This window comes from Scomber scombrus, chromosome 2, assembly GCF_963691925.1.
Source record: "Scomber scombrus chromosome 2, fScoSco1.1, whole genome shotgun sequence".
Classification (NCBI taxonomy): Eukaryota; Metazoa; Chordata; class Actinopteri; order Scombriformes; family Scombridae; genus Scomber; species Scomber scombrus.
In genome coordinates, this window is record NC_084971.1 from 7,977,027 (window position 1) to 8,000,306 (window position 23,280).

General features: G+C 40.2%; 1 protein-coding gene across 1 annotated transcript in view; it reads left to right on the forward strand.

The window, feature by feature from the left end:
- Positions 1-21,426, forward strand: part of dnah6 (dynein, axonemal, heavy chain 6) — a 54,168-nt gene extending 32,742 nt beyond the window's left edge. Inside the window, exons 55-81 of the mRNA XM_062440562.1 lie at positions 593-737; positions 928-1,048; positions 1,272-1,391; positions 1,528-1,724; positions 2,084-2,287; positions 3,710-3,835; positions 4,038-4,202; positions 4,849-4,916; positions 5,099-5,279; positions 5,455-5,634; positions 5,746-5,979; positions 7,881-8,016; positions 8,287-8,459; positions 9,206-9,396; positions 9,520-9,680; positions 10,143-10,231; positions 12,377-12,523; positions 12,668-12,806; positions 16,595-16,714; positions 16,867-16,988; positions 17,574-17,703; positions 17,919-18,046; positions 18,347-18,532; positions 19,398-19,470; positions 20,043-20,194; positions 20,952-21,174; positions 21,323-21,426. Of these exons, the coding sequence (XP_062296546.1) occupies positions 593-737; positions 928-1,048; positions 1,272-1,391; positions 1,528-1,724; positions 2,084-2,287; positions 3,710-3,835; positions 4,038-4,202; positions 4,849-4,916; positions 5,099-5,279; positions 5,455-5,634; positions 5,746-5,979; positions 7,881-8,016; positions 8,287-8,459; positions 9,206-9,396; positions 9,520-9,680; positions 10,143-10,231; positions 12,377-12,523; positions 12,668-12,806; positions 16,595-16,714; positions 16,867-16,988; positions 17,574-17,703; positions 17,919-18,046; positions 18,347-18,532; positions 19,398-19,470; positions 20,043-20,194; positions 20,952-21,174; positions 21,323-21,426 (4,015 nt within the window). The remainder of the gene's footprint in view (positions 1-592; positions 738-927; positions 1,049-1,271; positions 1,392-1,527; positions 1,725-2,083; positions 2,288-3,709; positions 3,836-4,037; positions 4,203-4,848; positions 4,917-5,098; positions 5,280-5,454; positions 5,635-5,745; positions 5,980-7,880; positions 8,017-8,286; positions 8,460-9,205; positions 9,397-9,519; positions 9,681-10,142; positions 10,232-12,376; positions 12,524-12,667; positions 12,807-16,594; positions 16,715-16,866; positions 16,989-17,573; positions 17,704-17,918; positions 18,047-18,346; positions 18,533-19,397; positions 19,471-20,042; positions 20,195-20,951; positions 21,175-21,322) is intronic.
- Positions 21,427-23,280: the final 1,854 nt, after the last annotated feature.

Consider the following 23,280-nt stretch of genomic DNA (forward strand, 5'->3'; position numbering starts at 1 on the left):
AACCATCATCATTCTCATCTTCAATATTCTTTGTTTTGCACGTCTGCCAAATGTATGAGATTTGGGGCTATTTTTATTTAATCCCACGTGTTTTGTTTAAGTCAGCATCCAGAGGGATTACTCTACCATCTCATGACTCGACACTCATCTCTCTGTCAACCCTTAAATTTCATCAGTCATTAATCTACTGCATTGCTGCACTAAATCCAATCCTACCCAATATCCTATCTTTTTTTAACCTTTAACCACCACTGTTCCACTCTGCCAGCACTATGCACAACTTTCACTGCCAATAGTCCTTTAAAAAAGTTACATGAATATGAATGTGTTAAGTATTTATGATGGATACGATACTGGGTACTATCATGAAAATAATGTACAATGCGCAGCAGCGTATACAGGTGGAAACTATCTGTCTTCCTATTTTAAATGCAGGTTTTTTTCCTCTCTCGTAATATTGTTACTTCCTGTCAAAAATTAGCTTTAAAAATGGGGAAATTCCATTTCACATGCACATTAACTAATTATTATTAAGCATTTTCTAAGTCCATCATTTTTTTCATAACCTTTTAACATCCCTGTCTGCTTATAGGCCGGACTGGGCCGGAGCCAAACAAGTACTGGGAGATGCCAATTTCCTCAGGCGGCTGACAGACTATGATAAGGATAATATCAAGGCTCAGATCCTGATGAAGCTGCAAAAGTACATCAACAACCCTGATTTCATACCTGAGAAGGTTTGTTTGGATTTCATGTCAAACAGCCGGATATGTCGGCAAACTGTCAGATATTTGGGCTCAGATTAAACAGGTCGTGATGACATTTGTGTTCAAACATCTTGTCGGTTCTGAAAATGTCAGAGTTGGGATAGAAACAGAGCTATGTAGATTTCTTTTTTTAGCTCTTTTTTCTTGCAAATGGTATCAGGTGGAGAAGGTATCCAAAGCCTGCAGATCAATGTGTATGTGGGTCAGAGCCATGGATCTTTACTCCAGAGTCCTCAAAGAAGTCGGCCCAAAGAGAGAAAAACTGGCCAAGGCACAGGTCAGTATCATAGAGTTTAGTGAGAGAGAGTGAGAGTTGGTAAGTTTTAACAATACACATGCACAAATTACAACTTTAATATACCCATGCTTTAAAATATCAGTTCTGCCTATTGCTTCGTCAAGGCTGTTACAATCAAAACGTTCTCGACCAAATTTTGTCTAAACTGTTCACTAATGGTATTTTCCGACATCCCTTTCTACTTCTATACCGACCGCTGCAGGAAGAGCTGGATGCGACCATGGAAACACTGAGGGAAAAGCAGGAAAAGCTTCAGGAGGTGGAGAACCAGATCAAAGTCCTACAGGATCAGTTTGAATACAGCATAAATGAGAAGGAGGATTTGGGTGAGGACCTTGATGTTACCACTGTAAACTATAGATTCTTTATAAATTATTTCCTGTTGTGTGGAAATATGTAGAGAGAAAGAGAATTCTAACAGTAAGTCATCTCTATTTTTGTGACCCTTTTCCTTCCTCACAGTTAACACCATGGCTCTGACCCAGACTCGGTTGACCAGGGCAGGGAAGCTAACTTCTGCTCTTGGCGACGAGCAAGTACGCTGGGAGGAGAGTGTTGCCCTGTTTGAGCAAGAGATTATCAACGTAGTGGGGAATGTCTTCATTGCAGCTGCCTGTGTGGCCTATTATGGAGCATTCACTTCTCATTACAGACAGCTGGTAGGTACAGCATGATGTCGCACAAAGGTTGAACAAAGGTTTTAGAGCTACTGCAGCATACAGTATTGCCCACTGGTAGGTCCTCTATGAGCATACTCTAGAGTCTCACATTTCACTGCAATACAGCACAGTCTGCCTTTTTAAATTAGGCACAATTGTTTTTCAGTGGTGCACTTGCATTACTGTCTTAAGTTGCAATTCCCACCACAGAACAGATATATGGTAATGACCCTTAACTGAATTTGTTTTTTACATTATTAAAACAGAGTTAAAGCAATAAAATCTGTGATAAGAAAGTGATTAAAAAGGAGAAATCGTTCACTTTATGCATAATGCAATTTTACCCTTTTTCCCCTCAGCTAATTGACCAGTGGATAATACAGTGCCAGGACCTGAAAATTCCCATTAGCTCCAGCTTCAGCCTTATCAACATCTTGGGTGACCCATATGTCATCCGCCAGTGGAACACAGAGGGTCTCCCCCGTGACACCGTCTCTACAGAGAATGGGATCCTGGTGACGGAGGGCCGCCGCTGGCCTCTCATGATTGACCCACAGGATCAGGTGAACTAGTAAATAGTGTGTCCAGCCAGCATTCAGTGGCTTTCAGGTGTGGATTGATTTGTCGTCTGTTGTAATTGATCAGTTAACCAGTCAGTTGATTGTTACATGGTTTTGATTTCCCATTTATCCATTCACCCCAAAGTTTCACACTTAAATGTTAAGGACCTATAAATGAATACACAAGTCAAAGTACAAAAGTATGTAATTGAGTGCAGATTTTTAAAATGTATATTATAATTTAAGTTACATGGCTGCAGAACTCCTGTTACTAATTAAAAGTCATTGAAATGGCAGTAAAATAAAACGTCTTTTGAGATGTGCAGAATCTGTGCATCACTTATTTTGTCGAATGTTCAAACCACTAAGAGACCCTCTGCTTGGACGCACTTCTTTCCTCTTTAATGAATGCTCAAAAACAACATTTCAACTACATTTTAAGCATTTATTCGAAAACATCTTCTTGTTTTGTGTCTTGTCTTTTTATGAGTTGGTTTTGACAGCAACAGTCCAGAACATTAATACATGTTTGGACAGATTAGAATGTCTGATGACCCGATACAAAAGTTTGTGTTGTGAGACAAAGTCACAGACTGTCCTCTGCCCCTGCCTGAGGACACACACACACACACACACACACACACACACACACACACACACGCACGCACACACTCACAATAGCCAGCTTCCCTACACAAAAATAATGTGTCTAGTTCAGCAAAACTGTTTTTCTTTGGGACAGCACATATTTATGGTACATTTCAACAGCACAGACACAGCAAATATTGCGTTTTACATAGATGTAAAGATACTCAGACATGCTTACATGAATAAATTCCCACGTACACACACAGATATTAAAATATTCTCATAGGCACAGTAATACAGCATACAAGCACAATACACATGATAACCCATCTATACAACACATACATATTGTACATTCATTCATATCTGAACACCACATAGCACCAAACTCACACCAACACAGCTGCATGCAAAAACCTGCTCTTTCAGACACGCAGACTTTCATGGAAATACTGTCACAGCTTCGCTTTTTAAGCCTCCTTGCATCTGACCACTGACAAGTCGAATTTTCTCTCCTGTCATGTCTGTGCCTCCTCCCTCATCGTTGTCCCCCCTCTGTTGTTCTTTTTATGAGTACAGCTGGTCTCTCTCTCTCTGTACATAGACAGACACATGCAAATATGGATTAGACAGCTTCCATGTCTGATTGTGTCTTCCACAGCACTGAACATGACCGCATACTCCAGTGTTACGTCTTTTCATGCTGCACTGCAGTCACTATTTGTATTTTGATGTCAATAACATCAAGCGCTTACTTTCATTTTCATCATATACAAAGTATGTAAACAAGCTTTTTTTTATCACATTAGATGAAGGTTAATTCTCTCTCTCTCTCAGGCCAACCGATGGATCCGCTCCAAAGAGGCAAAGCATGGGCTAAAGGTGATCAAGCTGACAGATCCAAACTTTCTCCGTACCCTTGAGAATGCCATCCGCATGGGCATGCCTGTACTGCTAGAGGAGGTAGGAACACACTGCCTGTGTCATGTTAAAATGGGTTTGATTATCAAAGATGATAAACAGCAAAAATATTCTTCCATTTTTAATTAGGTGAAAGGCATTTAGGCATTTTAGGCATTTGATTAACCATGAGAACTTTATTGAACAGTCTTATTTTTTACCATTTGTGTGTAAATTCTTGCATTTTTGAATTATGTGTGTACAGTTAAAGGAAAACCTGGATCCAGCTCTGGAGCCCATCTTGCTGAAGCAGACATTTGTGGCTGGTGGACGGACATTGATCCGACTTGGGGACTCAGATATTGACTATGACAAAAACTTCAGATTTTATATGACCACAAAGATGGCCAACCCACACTACCTACCAGAGGTAAGGACAGTACACACACTCCTTAAAATCCCCACATTTGATCAAACTATGGTTGAGGCAGTTGGTGTTTATTTCTCTCAGACTGAACAAATACTAAAACATCTCTCCTGGTTTCCTTAAAAGAAATTTTGAAAAGAGTTTCCAAACAACTCTCACCTTTGGCAACCTGATATTTCAAGGTTTTAAAAAAGGCACACACATTTTGTGGACTTACAAAAACAACAACACAAGCAAGGACCTTGGTGCCCTTCTGCCATGATTGGCTTCCTGCAATGGCATCAACTATGGTTGCTTTTCAGCCACTGTCAAAAAGATGTAGTCACCTGCCAGCTCACCCAGCGTGCAGTGCCCTTTTATTCGACACGAGCCCAGGAGAGTAGCAAACCTGTGAAAGCAAGCTTTTACTACTGTGTTAATGCAGCTCAGCAGCGCATTGAAGATTCAAAGTGACACGGCAGTTAAAATTAAGAAATGTGTCGAATTGTAGTGAAAAACAATACTGGAAATACTTCTCTGACAATCTGTGTATTGTTTAATGCCCTGTATGTGTGTGTGCATGCGTGTCTGCGTGTGTGTGTATGTGTGTGTGTGTGTGTGTGTGTATGTGTGTGTGTGTGTGTGTGTGTGTTTTCCTGTTGCCTTTCAGGTATGCATCAAAGTTACAATCATCAACTTCACTGTGACCAAGTCCGGCTTAGAGGACCAGCTGCTTAGGTGCATACACACGTAGACACACTAAAAAACATATATATCACATGCTATGCTCCACATTTACAAACCACTATACACCTCTCAATACCTCAATAATGACTCTTTAGCACCTTGACATTTATTTTCTTTCTCCAAAATTCCTTTACTTACTACAATCTTCTTGCAACCCTGCTTCCTCTCCCCAGTGATGTAGTGCGTCTGGAGAGTCCACATCTTGAAGAGCAGAGGAATGAGCTGATTGTGCGCATCAATGCTGATCGCAACCAGCTGAAAGATATCGAAGACCGAATCCTTAAGCTTCTCTTTACCTCTGAGGGGAATATACTTGACAATGAGGAGCTAGTTAAGACTCTCCAGGAGTCAAAGGTAAAACACATAATATCATCTACATAGATCACTTCCAACTATGATTTATCGCTTTTTCATTCTCATATTGTCATTTTTCTCCCCTTCCTTTGTTATAAAACATCCTGGATGTTCTTGTTTTGCTGCTATTCCTGTCTTTCTTTTGTCTTTTCCGCTCTTGTTTCACCTTTCTCAGGTGACATCAGAGACCATAAAGCATCGTTTAGAGGAGGCAGAGGCCACTGAGGTAATGATCAACTCTGCAAGGGAGCGCTACCGACCTGTAGCCACACGAGGCTCTGTCTTGTACTTTGTCATCGCCAGTCTCTCTGAGATCGATTCAATGTACCAGTTCTCCCTCAAGTACTTCAAACAGGTGAGTAAAAAGCAACTGTGCTTTGTTTTACATGCCACAGACAAATATTCCTCTGAATTTCTACCCCTGTAGCATCATTATTCTACCTCTCCCATCTCTCTCCACATTCAGCTTTTTAACTCCACCATCGAAACGTCCGAGAAGAGTAGCGTGTTGGAAGAGCGTCTCCAGATCCTGCTAGACCAGATCCTGCTCAACTCCTACATCAATGTGTCTCGCGGCCTCTTTGAGCAGCACAAGCTCATCTACAGCTTCATGTTGTGCGTGGAGATCATGAAGGAGTGTGACGAGATCTCGGACGCTGAGTGGCAGCACTTCCTAAGTGCAGCTGCTTCTTTGGAAAAGGTGTGTGTGTGTGTGTGTGTGTGGGGGGGGGGGGATATCAAATTGGTTGTGAAAAAGTTCATGCGCATAGATTGCTGGTGTTTTTAGAATTATATAACGAGATATCAGTGTATCAGCGGTGAAATAGAAAATTAGTTTTCATAATGTTAGGGGGCACAGAGAAGAGGAATCACTAAATCAGTTAGAATATGCGAAAAATGGCCAACTGTCAGGAGATTTGACCATTGAAGCCAGAACAAATCGCAAGGCATGAGGATAAATTGCCTGGAGGAATACAGAGATAACGGCCCATTTTTAACTGTGTTATAAGTTGTAAATGAAAAAAAACAAAACATTTTTTTTCACCATCTTATTTGGCTCCCAGGTATTCTTATATTAGAAGAAAATAGAGAAATTTGTTACAGTTTGTTGGCTGGATCCTCTGAACAGCAGATAAACAAGGTCTTGTTTTATTTCCCCCTACAAAAATGCCCCCAGGTTTGCCTGTAGGCAATGACTTCATTCTCTCCCCCTCTCATGTAGGGATTGTGTTGATAGAGGTAAATAAAGTCATTTGTCACAAAGTGGCATTCTTCCTCTCCTGCTTAGCTGGTGTATTGTTGAGGAACTACTGAGACTGATGAGAAAAACACACACAGTAAGAGAGGGACAACAGAACATACTGTATGAGGAAGTCTGTCTTTGGAGAGGTTAACAAAGTACATATTTCTGTGAAAGGGAGATGAAGAGGGGAGAGTATCTCTGTTTCTGAGTCATCCATACAACCTTTACTTGCCTTTAAGTACCACATAATGCCTTTCTGAACACCCCTAAAGTCCAGAGGGTCCTCATGACGTCATTTGTGCTTCTTAGAATCCTCAGAGCAGTATCTTCCTCTCACTTGCTTACTCCCTTTCCTTTTACTTTCTATTTCTCAATAATAGTTTTGATGTTTCCTCTAAAACTGCATGGTGTGTTAGTTTGGGTAATAAAGAAGGGGAATGTAGGACACGGCAATAAATAAAAGAGTTAGCTCTGGTTCAACTAACAAGTGAAGATGGTTTTGAGGCCACAATACAGATCAGTCAGTGTAACCTGGGGGTATATTCCTGTTTTCACCCACCATTTGGTTCCCATTTATATGGCTCTATTTAGGCTGGAGGCGCTGCCTGTCAGCCGTTGTAATTGTCATGCTAACGGTGTCCTTTCTTTCCTCTCCTTCACCTTCTGTGTTTCTGCCTCCTGTGTTTAACATCACATCTTCAATGCATCCATCATCTACGCTTCTCTCGCTCATTTTGAATGAATTTCAAATTTGCCTTTGCGTCTCCATGCCCGCCGTCATCACCGTCTCTTATCTGTATCTTCGTGTAGGGCTACCTGCCTTCAATGTTTTGAATGATACGCTCCTCACATTTTAATTGACATGCTTTTAATTCTTCTTTTCTGCCTCTCTTTTCAAGGTCTGTCCTCCATCTTTTCCCCCCATCTCCTCTTCTGTTTCTTTACTGTTGTTATCGTCTCCCTTTTTTTTTTTTACTAAATTCATTTCATGCTTGGGAAAAAGTTACAGAAACAAAGGTTTGCATATATCAGTAAAAGTAAAAAAAAAACAGAATATCATGATGGTTAAGTAAGTTGGCTGCATATATCCATGTCCTGGTATAAACACTGATCTCATGTTACAGATACACAGTTGTACATCTCCATGGTTAAACATACACAACATACATGTACCCTACATACTCATATCTATACAAACAGTATACCCATACACATGTATACATGCATATCCCTGCACATACACGTACAGAACTCCTGCATACGTATGTATATTTTATGCATACATACACATACACTACATATATAAGTATACTGACATGTATGCACATGATCTCCCTTTCTATTTCTCCATCTCCAAGGACTATGCAGAACGGCCAGATGTGCCGTGGCTAAGTGATTTTGACTGGCGGACATGTTGTGAGCTGGAGGACACGCTGCCCTGCTTCAAGGGCATCTCAGAGGAAATCACCAGAACCCATATCTACATTGAGTTTGGTAACCCAACCCTTGTGTTATTAGTCTGGCTAATCTAGAAAGCATTAGCATTATCAGGCAATTTGTTTCTGATGAATATTTTAAAAGTCTAGAATGACCAATCTACATAGAACATCCTTTCTCACTGTCAGGATTAGTTATTCTAATCATTCATCTATCATTCACCTACCGAACAGTGTACAAATCTATATGTGCACCACTGGGCAAAGGCCTTATACAATCGCTTCTGAAGATTGGTGTGGTATTAAATCAGAGTCGCCTCTCCTTCAGGACGTTTTCAGGCATCTATTAATCCAGAGAACTGGGAAGGCTACGTGTCAGAGTTGCCTCCTCTTGGGGAGTCCAAAGAGGGGAAGCAGGAGAGCGGGATCAGAGGCTACTGGAATGAGAGGCTGGGGACCTTCCAGAAGCTGGTCCTTATCAAGAGCTTCATGGAAGAGAAGGTAAGCCTGGATTAAGGCTACAGCAAGATACTACTCAAAGTTTTGGGCATTGTTGTTTGTTTTCAGGTCTACAGGGTCACAGGGGATTTATAATGAGGTTTACTGTTGGTCATGTAAGCAGATCTTTTTTAAATTTGTATTATTAAAAGCACTCCAGCTGTATTGTGTTACATTTTCATAAATCTGGGAAGCTCATAAAAGAGAGAAGAAAGTCTAATTGAAATAGATGCAGCAGAGACAAAGGTATCCTGACTTTTAGTCCCTAGTATGGGTTCAGCACCCATAATGCAGAGGTTAATTATTCTGACAAAGCTCATTCCAGAGAGACAGAAGACATTATATAACTGTTTTCAAAGGATGAATGATACTCTCAATGACTCATAAACCAACTTTTGGGGACCAACTTTTATCACTGAGATCAGTGGCGTTTCCACAGATTTGGATAATTAAACTTCTTTTTTTAATTGAAGTTGCCCAATGTTCTGTTCAAATGTCACCTAAATGTGCTTTCAGTGAGTGTTTTAAAGAAAAATCTCGACCTTCATCAACCATAAGCAACAAATTGTACTTTCCACTCCCATGATACCAGACCTGCCAAGGGCTGTACCTTAGAAATTGGTTACATTTTCTTTTTATGTTGACCCCTCTCTCCTCTCGCTTTCTCTTTCTCTTTTTCTCTGTCAAACACTACTTCTATCTTCTTTGTTCTCTTATTCTATGATTGACCTTCTTTCTATTTCGTCCAGGTGGTATTTGCAGCAACAGAGTTCGTGATTGTCAACCTGGGGAAGCAGTTTGTGGAAAACCCTCCAGTTGATCTGGCTAATCTCTATAACGACATGTCCCCCACCACCCCACTGGTCTTCATTCTCAGCACAGGCTCTGATCCCATGGGTGCCTTCCAGCGCTTTGCGAAAGAGAGAGGTTGTCTTGACAGGTAAAGAAAATAGTTAGGCAGTTTGCTGAAGTGAAGCTGAGGGTGAATTGTAAAACCAAGACCCAAAACAATGAAGTTTGGCTTGTGACAGCTTTACCAGTTACTTCTCACTGTGTGTCTCAGGGTTGAGTCCATCTCATTGGGTCAAGGACAAGGGCCAATAGCAGAGAAGATGATCAAAGCAGCGCTGAAGAGTGGCAAATGGGTCTTCTTGCAGAACTGTCATCTGGCTGTCTCCTGGTTATTAGACATGGAGGAACTTATCAAGACCTTCACTGATCCTGGTACTATGACATGAGAAAAGATACACATGAAACTACACACCTTACATGATGCATCAACATGGCCTTTACTGGGGAAGAAAGTAACACATATTTTATCTGAGGTTTCCAAATATAGCATAGAGTGTGATGCAATTTTTACTGTAAACCATTATCCCAAATTTTGGCATTGTTGTTGACTTCATGGTCTGCATTTCAAACTTTATAGTACTTTTAGATTGGGGCTCAAGTTTAGGACCATGTTTGGCAGTGGGACAAATAAATGTGTATCGTCATATTTCCAGGGACACAGATGACAGAATGATCGGTGTTTTCGTGGTTGGTTTCATGTTTCTTTCTAGCGTTGTATTAGTGAGAAGAGAAAAAAAAATACTTATACCGCATATTTTTTGGAAAGACATTCATCAAGTTCTTTTTTTCTTGTGTTTCTGGCTGTGAGTAAAGTTCCTCTCTTTTCATGTGCAGACACATCAATCGATGAGAACTTCCGTTTGTTCCTCAGCTCCATGCCTACCAAAGTGTTTCCTGTTACAGTGCTCCAGAACTCTGTCAAGGTAATCACCCACACACATACACCAACACACCTCGTGCCACTATAATCTCACCTCAATTCAGTTCATTTCATTTGAAGATTGACAGTCAAAGATTGCTCTGCAGGACTAATGTTCCCTGAATAAAGGGATTTGTTGCATTCTCTCACAATGTGAAAAATTCAGCTTTGAACAAATCTGCATTCTCACCAGTAAGCACTCTACAGTCACACATTGCCCTTCATCATCATTCTTCATGAAGAGTGTTCAGGGAAATTTATGGAATTCAAGGAAGGCAACTTTTCTGTATACTTATAATGAGTATAACTAAGACTTTAACTTAGACTTCTGTAGAAAACTTACCGATGATACTATACATATTGTATCTGTCTAAAAGACTATTAATAATTCACTTCAGTACTTTTCTGTATCGTAGAGATAGTGAAATGAAAAAAGCTAATTAATTACAATGCAGAACCAGATGGTAGCACGCTGTGTTCTAGATAACGGCACAATAGGTGTGTCTGCTGGGATGAGGGAGTCTGATTGTGGCATGCAAGCAAAAATGCTAAATGCATTTGATTTACATCATCTTTATTGGGAAATTACGTGACATTTAGCATGCTTTGTAATTAGCTGAACAAAAGGCAGACCTTTTCCCAAAAAGGAACTGTCACAAGTATAAACAGTCAGTAATGCCAGACTGTATGGTCATAAAATGAGCCTAAAAGGTTTTATTTATTCCTTTTTAATGATTGCATGCTTTCAATTCCATGAGCTTTGTAAGCAAAACAGACTTGACCTAAAATGTCATCTTTTCAAAGATCCTTCAATTAATGGTTTATACACTCCTCATAGCTTGCCTATTCATTGCCACTCAACCCCCTTCAGTGAAGACAGAAAGGTAAAAAAAAAACAGTTAAACAGCTGCTGAAAAGTTGATTTTAGAATTTAGGATCTGTGAATAGTGAACAACATCTGGGACTGGGACAAACCACAAATTTAATAAGAATGATAAGGGCTCATATTTGGTCAAACCTAATTTTAACTACTACTTTTTGGTCTGAGGATCACTCACAAATCATCTTAGTGTATGATTGAGGAACAACAACTCTTAATTCTGTAAAAAGTGAAGGATAGTTGAGAGGACTTCTGTGTCTCTGGACCAATCCACAAACAGTTCTCAAAGTGGCTGCTGCTGTCATTCTGCCTCTTAAAAGTGTAAATGTTTGTGAAAGATTTTAAGGCTTAGAGCTTGAAACATTTTCCTATTTGATATATATAAACATTTTACTATAGCAATTCCTCAGTATTCCTGTAACTGAATATCTACGCTCTTCGCTCACTGGAAAAGCGAGCAATGAAGACTATGGAAGATTTCAGTTATGTGGGGGAGGGACTTACAGGATAAATCAACCCCTTGCTAGACCTTGCATTGTCCATATAATATATGATTTTCAACAGCTACAAAAATATAAAGCTGGTTTCAAGACCATCATTCAACTATCTAGTATAGCTGCTGTTATATATGCGACACTTACTGTCATCACGGAGCAGCATGGAGTTCAACCTTCCTGTTACTCTGTTACTAAGAATTTTCCCCCTTCTGTAATAAAAGTTCAGCAGATTCATAAATACATTTTGTCAGGAATTTCTAAGATATAGTACATCATGTCTTTATCAAAGCTCCTGGTGGTTAGAATAATATGCACAGTGAATACAGCCTGAGGCCCGTTGGATCTGCAGAGAAAGTAATTGCATTCAGGGCTAATCTGTCTCGACGTTCTTGGGAGGGAGACCATTAGTGTTTGATATACTATTACATGCACACAAACACTGTTAAACAAGTTTTTCTTATACAATAATCCATTATTGCTCTCCCTGTAGTGGATGATGTTGGGAAATTTTGATTGTTACCAGAGGTTAGTCATTTATTTAACTCATTTTGCATCCCTTACAAATGCTGCTGGATACTCTCTGTAACTGGGAAAAGAAACTTTCCCGGAAAGTTGTTTCAGCCATGTCACCCTTGATATTAACAATTAAATATCCTGTTAACTGTCCCCTCACTAATTAACAGCATCTATGTTATAAAGGTTAGCAGAGCTCACTGTGGTCCTCTCAGCAGCAGCCGTCAAGCCCAGTGTGCTTGTGTGTTGTTGTTGCCAGGTGACTAATGAGCCTCCGAAAGGCTTGCGGGCCAACATGCGACGGGCCTTCACAGAGATCTCCAGCAATTTCTTTGAAGACCACGTTCTGGAACGTCAGTGGAGGAAGATCCTTTTCGGAGTCTGCTTTTTCCACGCAATCATCCAGGTTACACACACTCACACACCCTTCATTATTACCGCATTGTGTGCCCGGATATATTCCAACTCTGTCACATGCTTCTTCTGTCTGTTTGGCTGCGTCTGTCCTTGTATGCGTGTACAATTTGTGCCTTGTCTTTATGTGTCTTAGGAGCGAAAGAAGTTTGGTCCTCTAGGCTGGAACATCCGTTATGAGTTCAACGACAGTGACAGGGAATGTGCTTTGCTCAACCTCAATCTCTACTGCAAAGACGGCACTATCCCTTGGGACGCTCTTATCTATATCACTGGTAGGTAAACGTACACAGCATGACAGGTTTATCTAAATGTGTAGCTGAAGGGTTTGGGATTATGTGTGCTTTTTATTGTGTTCTGCACCAATCACATTTTCTGTGTATAGTTTGGGTCTGAAAATACAATATTTATCTCAGATTGATAGACAAAAAAAAGTATTACAGTACAGAGCAAAGCATAACATAACATAAATCAGCCTGTTAAGCTTTAAATACAGCAGGATGTATACATGGAGACAGCCTCTTTTATCACTGAAGCCGGCATATTTGTTGTGTTGCCAGTATGTGGCACAGACAGCACGCCATTGTTTTGTCAACAGCGCACACGTTTTCAGCCTCACGCCAAATGAGGGAAAACAAAAAAAAACAACTGTTTTGCTGATTTCACAAAGGAGGACAGTTCCGTAACACAATTTCACTCTGTTCTGCAGCTGTGATCCCGCGTTTGTTCAACTCTCACTCAATGAACTTTACCAAACTCTCTTCCTCTTGACTGTGTGTTTATAGAAAATAACAGGAAAAGAGCAGATGTTCCCATGCACACCGAAGCTCTCTCTCTCTCTCTCTCTCTCTCTCTCTCTCTCTCTCTCTCTCTCTCTCTCTCTCTCTCTCTCTCTCTCTCTCTCCCTCTCTCTCTGTCTCTTTCTTTTTCTTTTTTCCCATATCAAACACTGCAAATAAAGATATCAAACCGTTATAGAAGTAAAGTAATGAACTATGAAATGGTTTGACAAATCACAGCATGCATCACAGGGTACTGTACATGGATGTGTCTACCCTATTTATATCAAGCAGGGCTGATTAAATATTTGAAATAATTTGCAGTAACCCAAATTACAGTGTCCGAAATTCCTGGAAACATCAAACATTAACTGAAAACGTTTTTTAAATGTAGTGGGTTTTTTTCTTTATATCCTAGATACACATATAGCAAATCAACATTTAGTTTGATTTAATTATATCAGTTTAATACTGATTGCCCTGGACTTCCATAACATCTTCAGTATTATTATAAAGAAGAAAAGGGATCCATGTCATTTATAATACTCATATCTCTCATTTGTTTCCCTAATCTGGTTTTCAATTACACCTCCAATTGATTACGTCTTGTGTTTAGTGTCAGTGGAGCGCAGCACTCCGCCATCAAACTGATGCCTTTCATTGTTGTTATCACACTACTGTGTTATTAGTTTAATCCTTAATTCAAACTGCGCTCGTGTGCCAGAGCTGCACACTTTATGAGGGGAAGAATTTGCGCTCAAACCAAGCATGATATTGCCTTTCCTCTTTTAGAAGGAGCAGTTCCTCTCTTCTAGTGCAAAAAAAAGGGGGCTCTGCCAGCTTTACCACGCCTGCAGCTCACTAAAGGCTTCAGCAGAGATTTGTCTGATTATTCGCTCTCATCCTTACTGTCTTATGTAACTGTGTCTGTGAAGAAATTGTGGATTTTAAGGTTTCCACTGTTAAAAGTTAAATGTAATTTCAAAAAATGGATGTTTCTTTTTGGTCTTTGATAATAGGTACCATCCATCCATGTCTCTTTTTGCAATACCAATTTTTTTTTTGTAGTTCCAGCTCTTTGCTCTTCATGGTGTATCTTTATGCTAATTGCCTACCAGGCACACAGGTGTTTGCTCCTCTGTGCTGTGTAATATTACATGAGAAGTCAAAGAGCTGGAAAAACTACTGCTGACATTTTAAACCGACTTTTGGTCTATAAGGAGGCCCATAAAAATGTCTGACTGCAATCACAATATTATTTATATCTTTTCACATCACAGTGTAAGTGAAGAGGAAAAATATTGTCGTTTTAGTCGAGCCTTTAAACTGTCTCTTGGCCATGAAACATGCACAGACAGGCAGCTGTTTGTTTTTATATCAGTTACAGAATTCTTTTATCCTAGTCTGCTTTGTCAGCTAAATGTTTCCACTGTGGAGTCCACTGACACTACCTCTCCCTCCCTCTCTTTCTCCCCCTTTGTGACATAAAAAGATGTTACAGATATCTCTTGTCTTCATGCCTTTTTGCTCATTCTTATCAACCTCAGGTGTGAGTGTTTTTTTAATTCCTTTGTTTCCACATTAAAAGCAGATAGAAGCAGAAGCCTCATCCAATAGCAATTTCCCATTTAAATGTCGGGAAGCACTTAAATCTTTAAACAGATTCATAATTACCATTATCAGTTCTAATTACGTTTTAAAATGCATGTTTTCCATTTTCAAGAGAATTTTAGTAACAATAGATAAATAGGATTTATGATTACAGTACTTACATTATATACATACAATTTCCCCAATACCTGAGTTTGGCGTTTCACTCATGTGTGTTTACTCCTTTAAAACTGCTTTCTGAATGCCTGTGGTGGCTGTACAGATGATGCTTTTCTTAGCCTTGGGCTAGGTACATAAAAGGTAAACATAAAAGGTCATCAGAATGAGTGTGAACAGACCCCGCTGAGAAAGAGGGAGGAGAAGGAGGAGGGCATAACAAACAAAGGAAACAATACACATGGCAGTCTCAAGGCAAGTACACAGTATAGTACAATACAGTACAGTATATGTACTATACGATGATTATGATCAGTAAACCTCACTCTGAGTAATACACACTTATTAAAACTGTGCTGTGAAAACATTTTATTTCAGGTCTGCGTTCCCCTGACATGGTTTAATTGATATCCATTCATCCACATTCAAATGTCAGAATATTTAAGCGGTGTATAGTTACAAGAGGGATTTAAATCAAATCCTTCTTTTTAATGCTCTGCATTTAACTGGAGTGCTAAAAAAGGGTTTAGAATTTAGTATGATGAGGAGAGAAACAGAGCTACAGAGGACTGTTGACTTTACACACACCTCCCTCACCTGTTGTTAGATTAGGAGGAAGAGGAGGGAGAGATGAATGAATTGAACCTCGAATTTTCTTCAACTGATAACCCAACACACATTTCTCTCTATCTCTCTCCATATTACATGACCAGTGTGGCTGGCTACTGGCCCAAAGTCACATTTGATTGGATGAACTTATGTAAATGCCCCAGGGTGCAGGATGAGTCATCAAACATTTGAAACCATTTTACAGGAAGAGAAAGTTGGGGACTTTGCTTGGATGTATTTAAAGAGCTGGATATGGCGCCGCTATTGAGCCTTGCAGCCAATTTTTTCCAAGTGGTCACTCGCAGTATTGCAGCGAAAATATCCTCCTGCGGTCTGAAAAGTATAGACCACCATTATAAAAGAGACGTCTGTAAAACTGCTGTCAATAATGGAGGTTTTATATTTGTAAAACTTTCTTTGAGCTGAGAAAAGTGATTTAAAAATCTGTAACGTCATCACAATGTAAAGTCTATGGGCAGTGCGAGAACTTGCTGGTGGGGCCAATGGGAGAAACACTACTGCGCATATTCAGTGAGTCACATTATGTGGAAGCAAACCAGGAAGCTAGAAACTTTTTTTTCGTGAATGCGCCAGCTGAGCAATTCTTAAGGGGCTGAATGGGTGCCATTTTCAGTTCAGGATCCAGATCTTTTTTGGAATATATTTGGCATATAAAAAGAAATAAATGAGCAGTTAACACAGTTACACAATATTAAAACTGGGGAACTGGGGGTCATTTCATGGGGCCTTTAACATTTAATTTCTCATTTGAAATGTCACAAACAGTGTTTGTTGGGATGATTATGAATATTTATGGTGTGGGACTCCAGACTCAAACCAAAAGTGGGACTAAAGCAGTTACAAAGTGACACTGATATGATTATGTGGTCCTGTGTGTCTGTCTACAGGTGAGATCACATATGGAGGCAGAGTGACAGATGCCTGGGACCAGCGCTGCCTCAGGACCATCCTCAAAGGCTTTTTCTCACCTCCAACACTGAAACCTGATTACACCTACTCCTGCTCAGGTACTCTTCAATTTCCAGCTTTCATCTATCCAGGGCAAGGACAAAACAACAGGAACACTTGTATTAAAATTCAGCATAGTAGACGTGTGTGCATCTCTGTGAATGCATACATATATTTGCTTGTCTTAATGATTTCTCCCCACGTGTATAAGGCATCTACTACGCTCCAGAAGCAGACAAATTAGAGCAGTATAAGAAGTACATTGAAAGTCTTCCAATCATCGATGATCCTGAGGTCTTTGGCATGCACAGCAACGCCAACCTGGCCTTCCAGGTGAGGAGAATCTGAAGAATACTCTGAATCTGTCAAAACAAGCTTTATTCCCAACAAACAATTATCTTCTCTGTTTCTTCTATATGGATGTTTCAATTTGAGAGGCAATTTGAGTAGTTTTTGTTGCTCTGTTTTAAATTTACCACACATTTACCAGCTATACAACAATGTACTGTTTTTTTTTATATTTGTTGGTAAAATCATATGAAATTTTTTTTTTATTGCTATTGGTTTTCCTTTTGCTTATTTAGCAGATGGAGAATGTGTTGAATTTATCATTTTGCAGCCACTAAATGTCGTTTTTTAACCAGCCTATTCATGATTTAATCCGAAGCTGCTACTGTAGAGTTTATGGACAACATTTCTATTCATAAAGCCTGAGAGTGCAGCTGTCAAATATCAATAAATGGATGCTTGTTGCTTGTGTGTGTGTGTGTGTGTGTGTGTGTGTGTGTGTGTGTGTGTGTGTGTGTGTGTGTGTGTGTGTGTGTGTGTGTGTGTGTGTGTGTGTGTGTGTGTGTGTGTGTGTGTGTGTGTGTGTGTGTGTGTTTACTTGTGTGTTTACTTGTGTGTTTGCCTCCACAGCGCCAAGAAACTGTGACTCTAATCAACACCATAATGGACGTTAATCCTCGCTCTTCAGCCCAGCATGGAGCAAAAAGTAATGATGACATAGTCTGCGAGCTTGCTGAATCAATACTAGCCAAACTACCCGGTATATAAACACACACACACTCACACATGCAGACCATTATTGTCATTGTTGAGAGCATGTATCATCATAAAAACTTCCACTCAATATCTGACATGTCTATCTTATATACCTGTCTGTGCATGACTCTGTTTCCCTGCTTGCTTGTGTGTGTGTGTGTGTGTGTGTGTGTGTGTGTGTGTGTGTGTGTGTGTGTGTGTGTGTGTGTGTGTGTGCAGAGCGTCTGGACATGGATGAGGCGGTGGAAACTCTTTTTGTGCGGGATGAAAACGGTCGTCTTAACTCCCTGACGACCGTGTTGGGGCAGGAAACAGATCGGTTCAACAACCTGCTGAAAGTGCTCAGGGTGACTGACATTGCACCCATGAACAAAAACACACATACATACCATTACATTGGACCTGTGCTGCTAGGAAACAGCTTTGGTCAACATTTTTTATATTGTTTTATTGATATTAGTCAACTCTGTGAGAAGAAATACAAGTGAAATGTCTTTCTTTCACTAATAATACATCAAAAATATAAATAAGCTCTTATTTGAACTAGTTTTTTAAATGATTTACATTGATAAATGTTGGTTTTTAGAGATTTTTATATTCCTTTCTGCCACCTCACTGAAACATGTGATTCTCTTGGTGTTTCCTAGATATCTCTCATCACTCTGAAAAAGGCCATAGCAGGTCTGGTGGTGATGTCAGAGGAGATGGACCGCATCTACAATAGCTTCCTGAAAAACCAGGTTCCCACACACTGGACGAACTCTGCCTACCCTTCTCTCAAAACCTTGGCTTCCTGGGTTAGAGACCTGGCCCTCAGGATTTCCTTTATCCAGGTTGGGAAACCAGAGAAAACATATGGAACAAACTCACGCATGCACGTTTGATTTGTGTGAAAAATAGATTTGCATTTTCTGACTAATTTGGGTCAATAAAGCTCACTGCAAAGCAAATAGGTTAATCAGAGAGGATTGAATTCACCCAAAACAATATGAAACACACTCACACACACTGAAATGAGAGAGAGGTCTGACTGTGCATACTGGTTTGATTGTGTTTGTGTGCATCTTTGCTTGCCTGTTTGTGTATTTGATTGTGTGTGTGTTTTCTCATTAAGTTGGAAAACACTCAAACACTCTGGGCTCTTCCTTGGGGCACAGACTCTCTCTCGTTCTCTTTCTCCTTTCTCTCTCTCTCTCTCTCTCTCTCTCTCTCTCTCTCTCTCTCTCTCTCTCTCTCTCTCTCTCTCTCTCTCTCTCTCTCTCTCTCTCTCTCTCTCACTCACTCTCTCGCTCTCTTTCTCTCTGTCTCCCTCTGCACCCTCTTCCAGCATTTGGTTCATCTCCCCTGACTTAAACTGCTCTTCCGTAAGACTGGTCTGAACATGTGTGCTGCACAATCGCACACACAGACACACAAAAACACAAAGGACAGAAACAGAGGAGAGTCGCATTATTTCATAAAGTGATAGGTAGCCGGCAGCCGCTGACTCAGACTGTACATGTTCAGTACCTGAGTAGAAAGAATCCACCTCACTATGCCAGTACTAGTTGAGTCACTGAGTCACTTTCGAATCACTTTCGGGTCTCAGAAGTAACTGGACGTCTGTAATGTACCATGGCTTGTTAAACACTGAATGGGTTATTTAATGATACACATTTAATTGCATCTCTGCCTCTCTCTGTTTTCCTCTCTTTCCAGTTTTGGATCACACGAGGTCAGCCCAAATCTTTTTGGATCTCAGGATTTTTCTTCCCTCAAGGCTTTCTTACTGGTAATTCACTGCAGCACTAGAACATTGTGTCTTTCATGGTTTTAATGAACCATATCGGTAAAGCAAGTTCCAAAACTGTTAGAAATACTACATTCAGGAATTATAGTGATCACAATGTTTTATTATAGTATGATTATTGTATACAGCTGTGATTTCCAACCTGGGGGTCGGGACCCCCACAAGAGGTCACTGGATTAATTTTAGGAAGTTGAGATGACGATCGCTGGATAAGACAACAGAAAAAATTTTGTTTTTCAATCTTTCCAAAAATGTTGCTTTATTTCTTGTAAATTACTATATTTTATCTCCCGAAGCCTCTAAAAGTTATACGTCCTCTTCCGTTCAACCGGTAGACAATGCAATGTGTGAGAAGGGATCCCAGGTAGACTCATTTTTAGGGCTCACCAGCCCAAAGGTTCGGACCCACAGGTATAAAGTGCATAAAATAATGTGTGTAGTTTTCTGTAGTCTTGAAATCAACGATGCATCGCCACCATTTAAATGCTTTAAATCTTGTAATACAACATGATGAACTGTGTTGTTCACCTTCTGCTCTCCCTGCTGATGTGTAGGGGTGCTGCAGAATCATGCCAGACATTACAATTTGCCTATTGATGAGCTCAACTTCCGCTTCAACATGGTGCCTGCGTACAGGGACCAGGCAGCAGTGTGTGAGGCTTTACGCACTCTGACCATCAACGATAAACTGGACATGGATGAGGAGGTAATTATGATTGGCTGAGATCAAGATCATGATTGGCTCAGGTTGGCTTAAATTTCGCTCAATTCAAATTATTTCTGCAGGCTTCCGATGCACCATTTCACTCAAATTAGATTTTTCAGCCCCTGAGCTTCCTTCCCCTTTCTGTGCAAAATTAACTATGCAAATTGTTGACTGATGGTTGCCTGCAGAGATTTTGCACAGTCACATGTAAGTATCTGCAGGACCTGGATGTGTTCTGTGCCAGAGCAGAACCACCTACCTGTCATTAAGTGTTATTCATTGTCTTTACCCAGTGATTCAGCGTGTCTTCATTTTCTGAATCATTTCATTTTCTGAAAATCTGTTTTAGTAGCTGGTGGAAGTCAGTCATTACAGGTATGATTTAAACCAGATTTAACTAGGCAGCACGTGGTTTTACAGGGGGAATGTGCAGTATATGAGCAGTGACTTCCTTTTGTCCTAACTGTGAGGTTGCCAGGCAACCACCAGAGACTGGTTAACAGTGTAAATAACGTGTTTTTATACTCAGGTTTTTGTACAGTTTAAATAATGTATGAGAGATGTGTTGGTAAGTAAATGGTGTGACTTTACCAGAGCCAAGCTATCAAATCATAATAAAATCCACAGAGCTATAAACATCCTACAAAGGCAAAGAAAAGTGTTTATTTCTTCGTTCTACCTCAGCTAAGAAGCATTATTGCAAAAACTTAAGAGATAATGACTCCCTTTCACTCACCATTGCTCATTTGTGGAACAGCTACCTGAGACGGAGGATGGCGTGCTGGTGCATGGCATGTTCATGGATGCCAGTCGCTGGGACGATGACAACATGGCGATTGAGGATGCATTACCTCGAGTGATGAACGCAATACTGCCAGTGGTGCACTTTGAGCCACAGCAGAACTATGTGCCCGAGCCAGATCTTTACCACGCTCCTCTGTACAAGACCTCAGCCAGAGCCGGGACTCTATCCACCACCGGTACTTACTGAGTCCTTACAGCTCAGACATTTATCTGAACGTTGTTTGGTTCGAGGGGCACTTCAGCATGAAAGTACACCTTGATATATTGTTGTGAGTAATCTTTGTTTTACATTTCTCCTCACTCTTCATTTCTATCTCCCTCCAGGTCACTCTACTAATTTTGTTGTGACAGTTATGCTTCCATCCAAGCGACCCAGCGACTATTGGATATCCAAAGCTTCAGCTCTGCTGTGCCAGTTGGATGACTAAGTTGTTTTATGCAAGGACAATAAGGGAATTTTAAATGTGACTGTAACATACACCACTTCCCCGAATGAACATCTGTGCTTTTGTCGAATTATTTATAAAGCTTTTTACAAAGACAAGATTTATGCTCAAAGTGCACTTCACTCCACCTACAGTGTAATAAATAAAATTCTGAGCTAGCACTGACTGATCTATCAGCTTCCTTCTTCCTTCCCAGGAGATTAATATCAGTTATATGCAGCAACAAAGTCGTATTCTGCTGACACTTGATGAGAGCGGCGCAGTCCAGTACATCCAGATCTTTGAAGATGGGGCATTCCATCTCCATGGTGTAAACACCATATACTAGAATCCTTCACTGGAGGGCTCCAATTCATGCTGTGCGGTAAGTCATTGGATGAATGTGCTTACTGAAATTTACGGTACATATCTAGCCTCAGGGAAAGAAAAGACGGAGGGATGGACGGTAGAATAGTTACAGTAGATGTATGAACACCGATGGGAGGACAGACACATAGATGTTAATGGTTCTCAAACAGTAAAGCAAAAAAAAAAAAAAAAAAAAAACACAGGGTAGCTAAGAGCGATGAGTTGAGACAGGAGAAGGACTGATGATCATCAAATGATGAAATGTTTCCGCCACAACCCCCACACACATCAGCAGCCTATTTGTGTCACTTAGGGCATGCAGTGCAAACACATAAAATATGGCTCTTCAAACACATTAAGTACGCCCACTGCAGTTGTGGGGCAGGGTGCCGACACACTCAATCTCTGCCTCTGTCACACACTCTGCCTCCTCCACACCTTACTGCTCCGGTAACTGCAAGGAACCAGCATATATAAACATTTTCTAACACAAACTCAGGGAAAAACAGCACTAAACAACATCCACAGTAGCTCACGGCGCTGCAGAGGGAGAAAGACGACTAAAATAACATTTTATGCCAATGACAGGAGAATATTTTACAGTAGTTTTGGCTCCGTTTCCACAACAGCGTGATGTGAGACGTCTTACCTCATTTGTAAGCAGTACACGACACCGTACATTTATCAGAGCATAACAACATTGTATGCTAATCACTGAAGTGAAATAAATGCATAAAATAGTCATTAAATAATGGTGTCAAACTGTAACTTGTGCTCATCATAACAAAGTAGGCAATATTATTTCTTCAGAATTATACAAATAGAAAAGGAAATATGCAATTAATAAAGAAGTCAGTATTAGAAATGATACAGAGTAATAACGAGTTTTGAAACCTTTAATTTTAGTTATTATTCTGTAAAGGTAGATAATGAAGTCCAGAGTCTGATTTTACACTGCAGTAAATCCCATATTACATCCATAGAAGGCAAAATGTTGCTGTAATCATTCCTTCTCTCCATACTGGCTGTGAAGAGATCTCCTCATAATGTTATATTGGAACGATATGATATGCGGACAAAGACGGTAGTCGTCATTCGGGTAAAAAAACAAAAAAACATCAAAGAGTTGAACCAAAATGAATGTGAGACTTAAGCAGTCTGATTTAGTGAGTACAGAAGTTGGAGTCAGTTTAGTACAAAATTCACTCTCTTTATTACTATGCATGCCCTGCAGCTCAGCAAAACACAGTGTGGGAAAATGGAGAGTGTGTATTTTACCCCTAAAATGATGATACCCATGAAGATATCCACAATGCATTTTTACACAGAAGCCTTACTGTGGATTGGTGCCCCAACTCTTACACTGAAATGGAATCGGAATCTCTTCACAGCTTATATGTACAGGATCTGTGTCCTATAACACCTTCAGCATACACTAGGGTTTGTGAGTATGGTATTAATGTAGACTTTCATATTAAAAAATGTTAT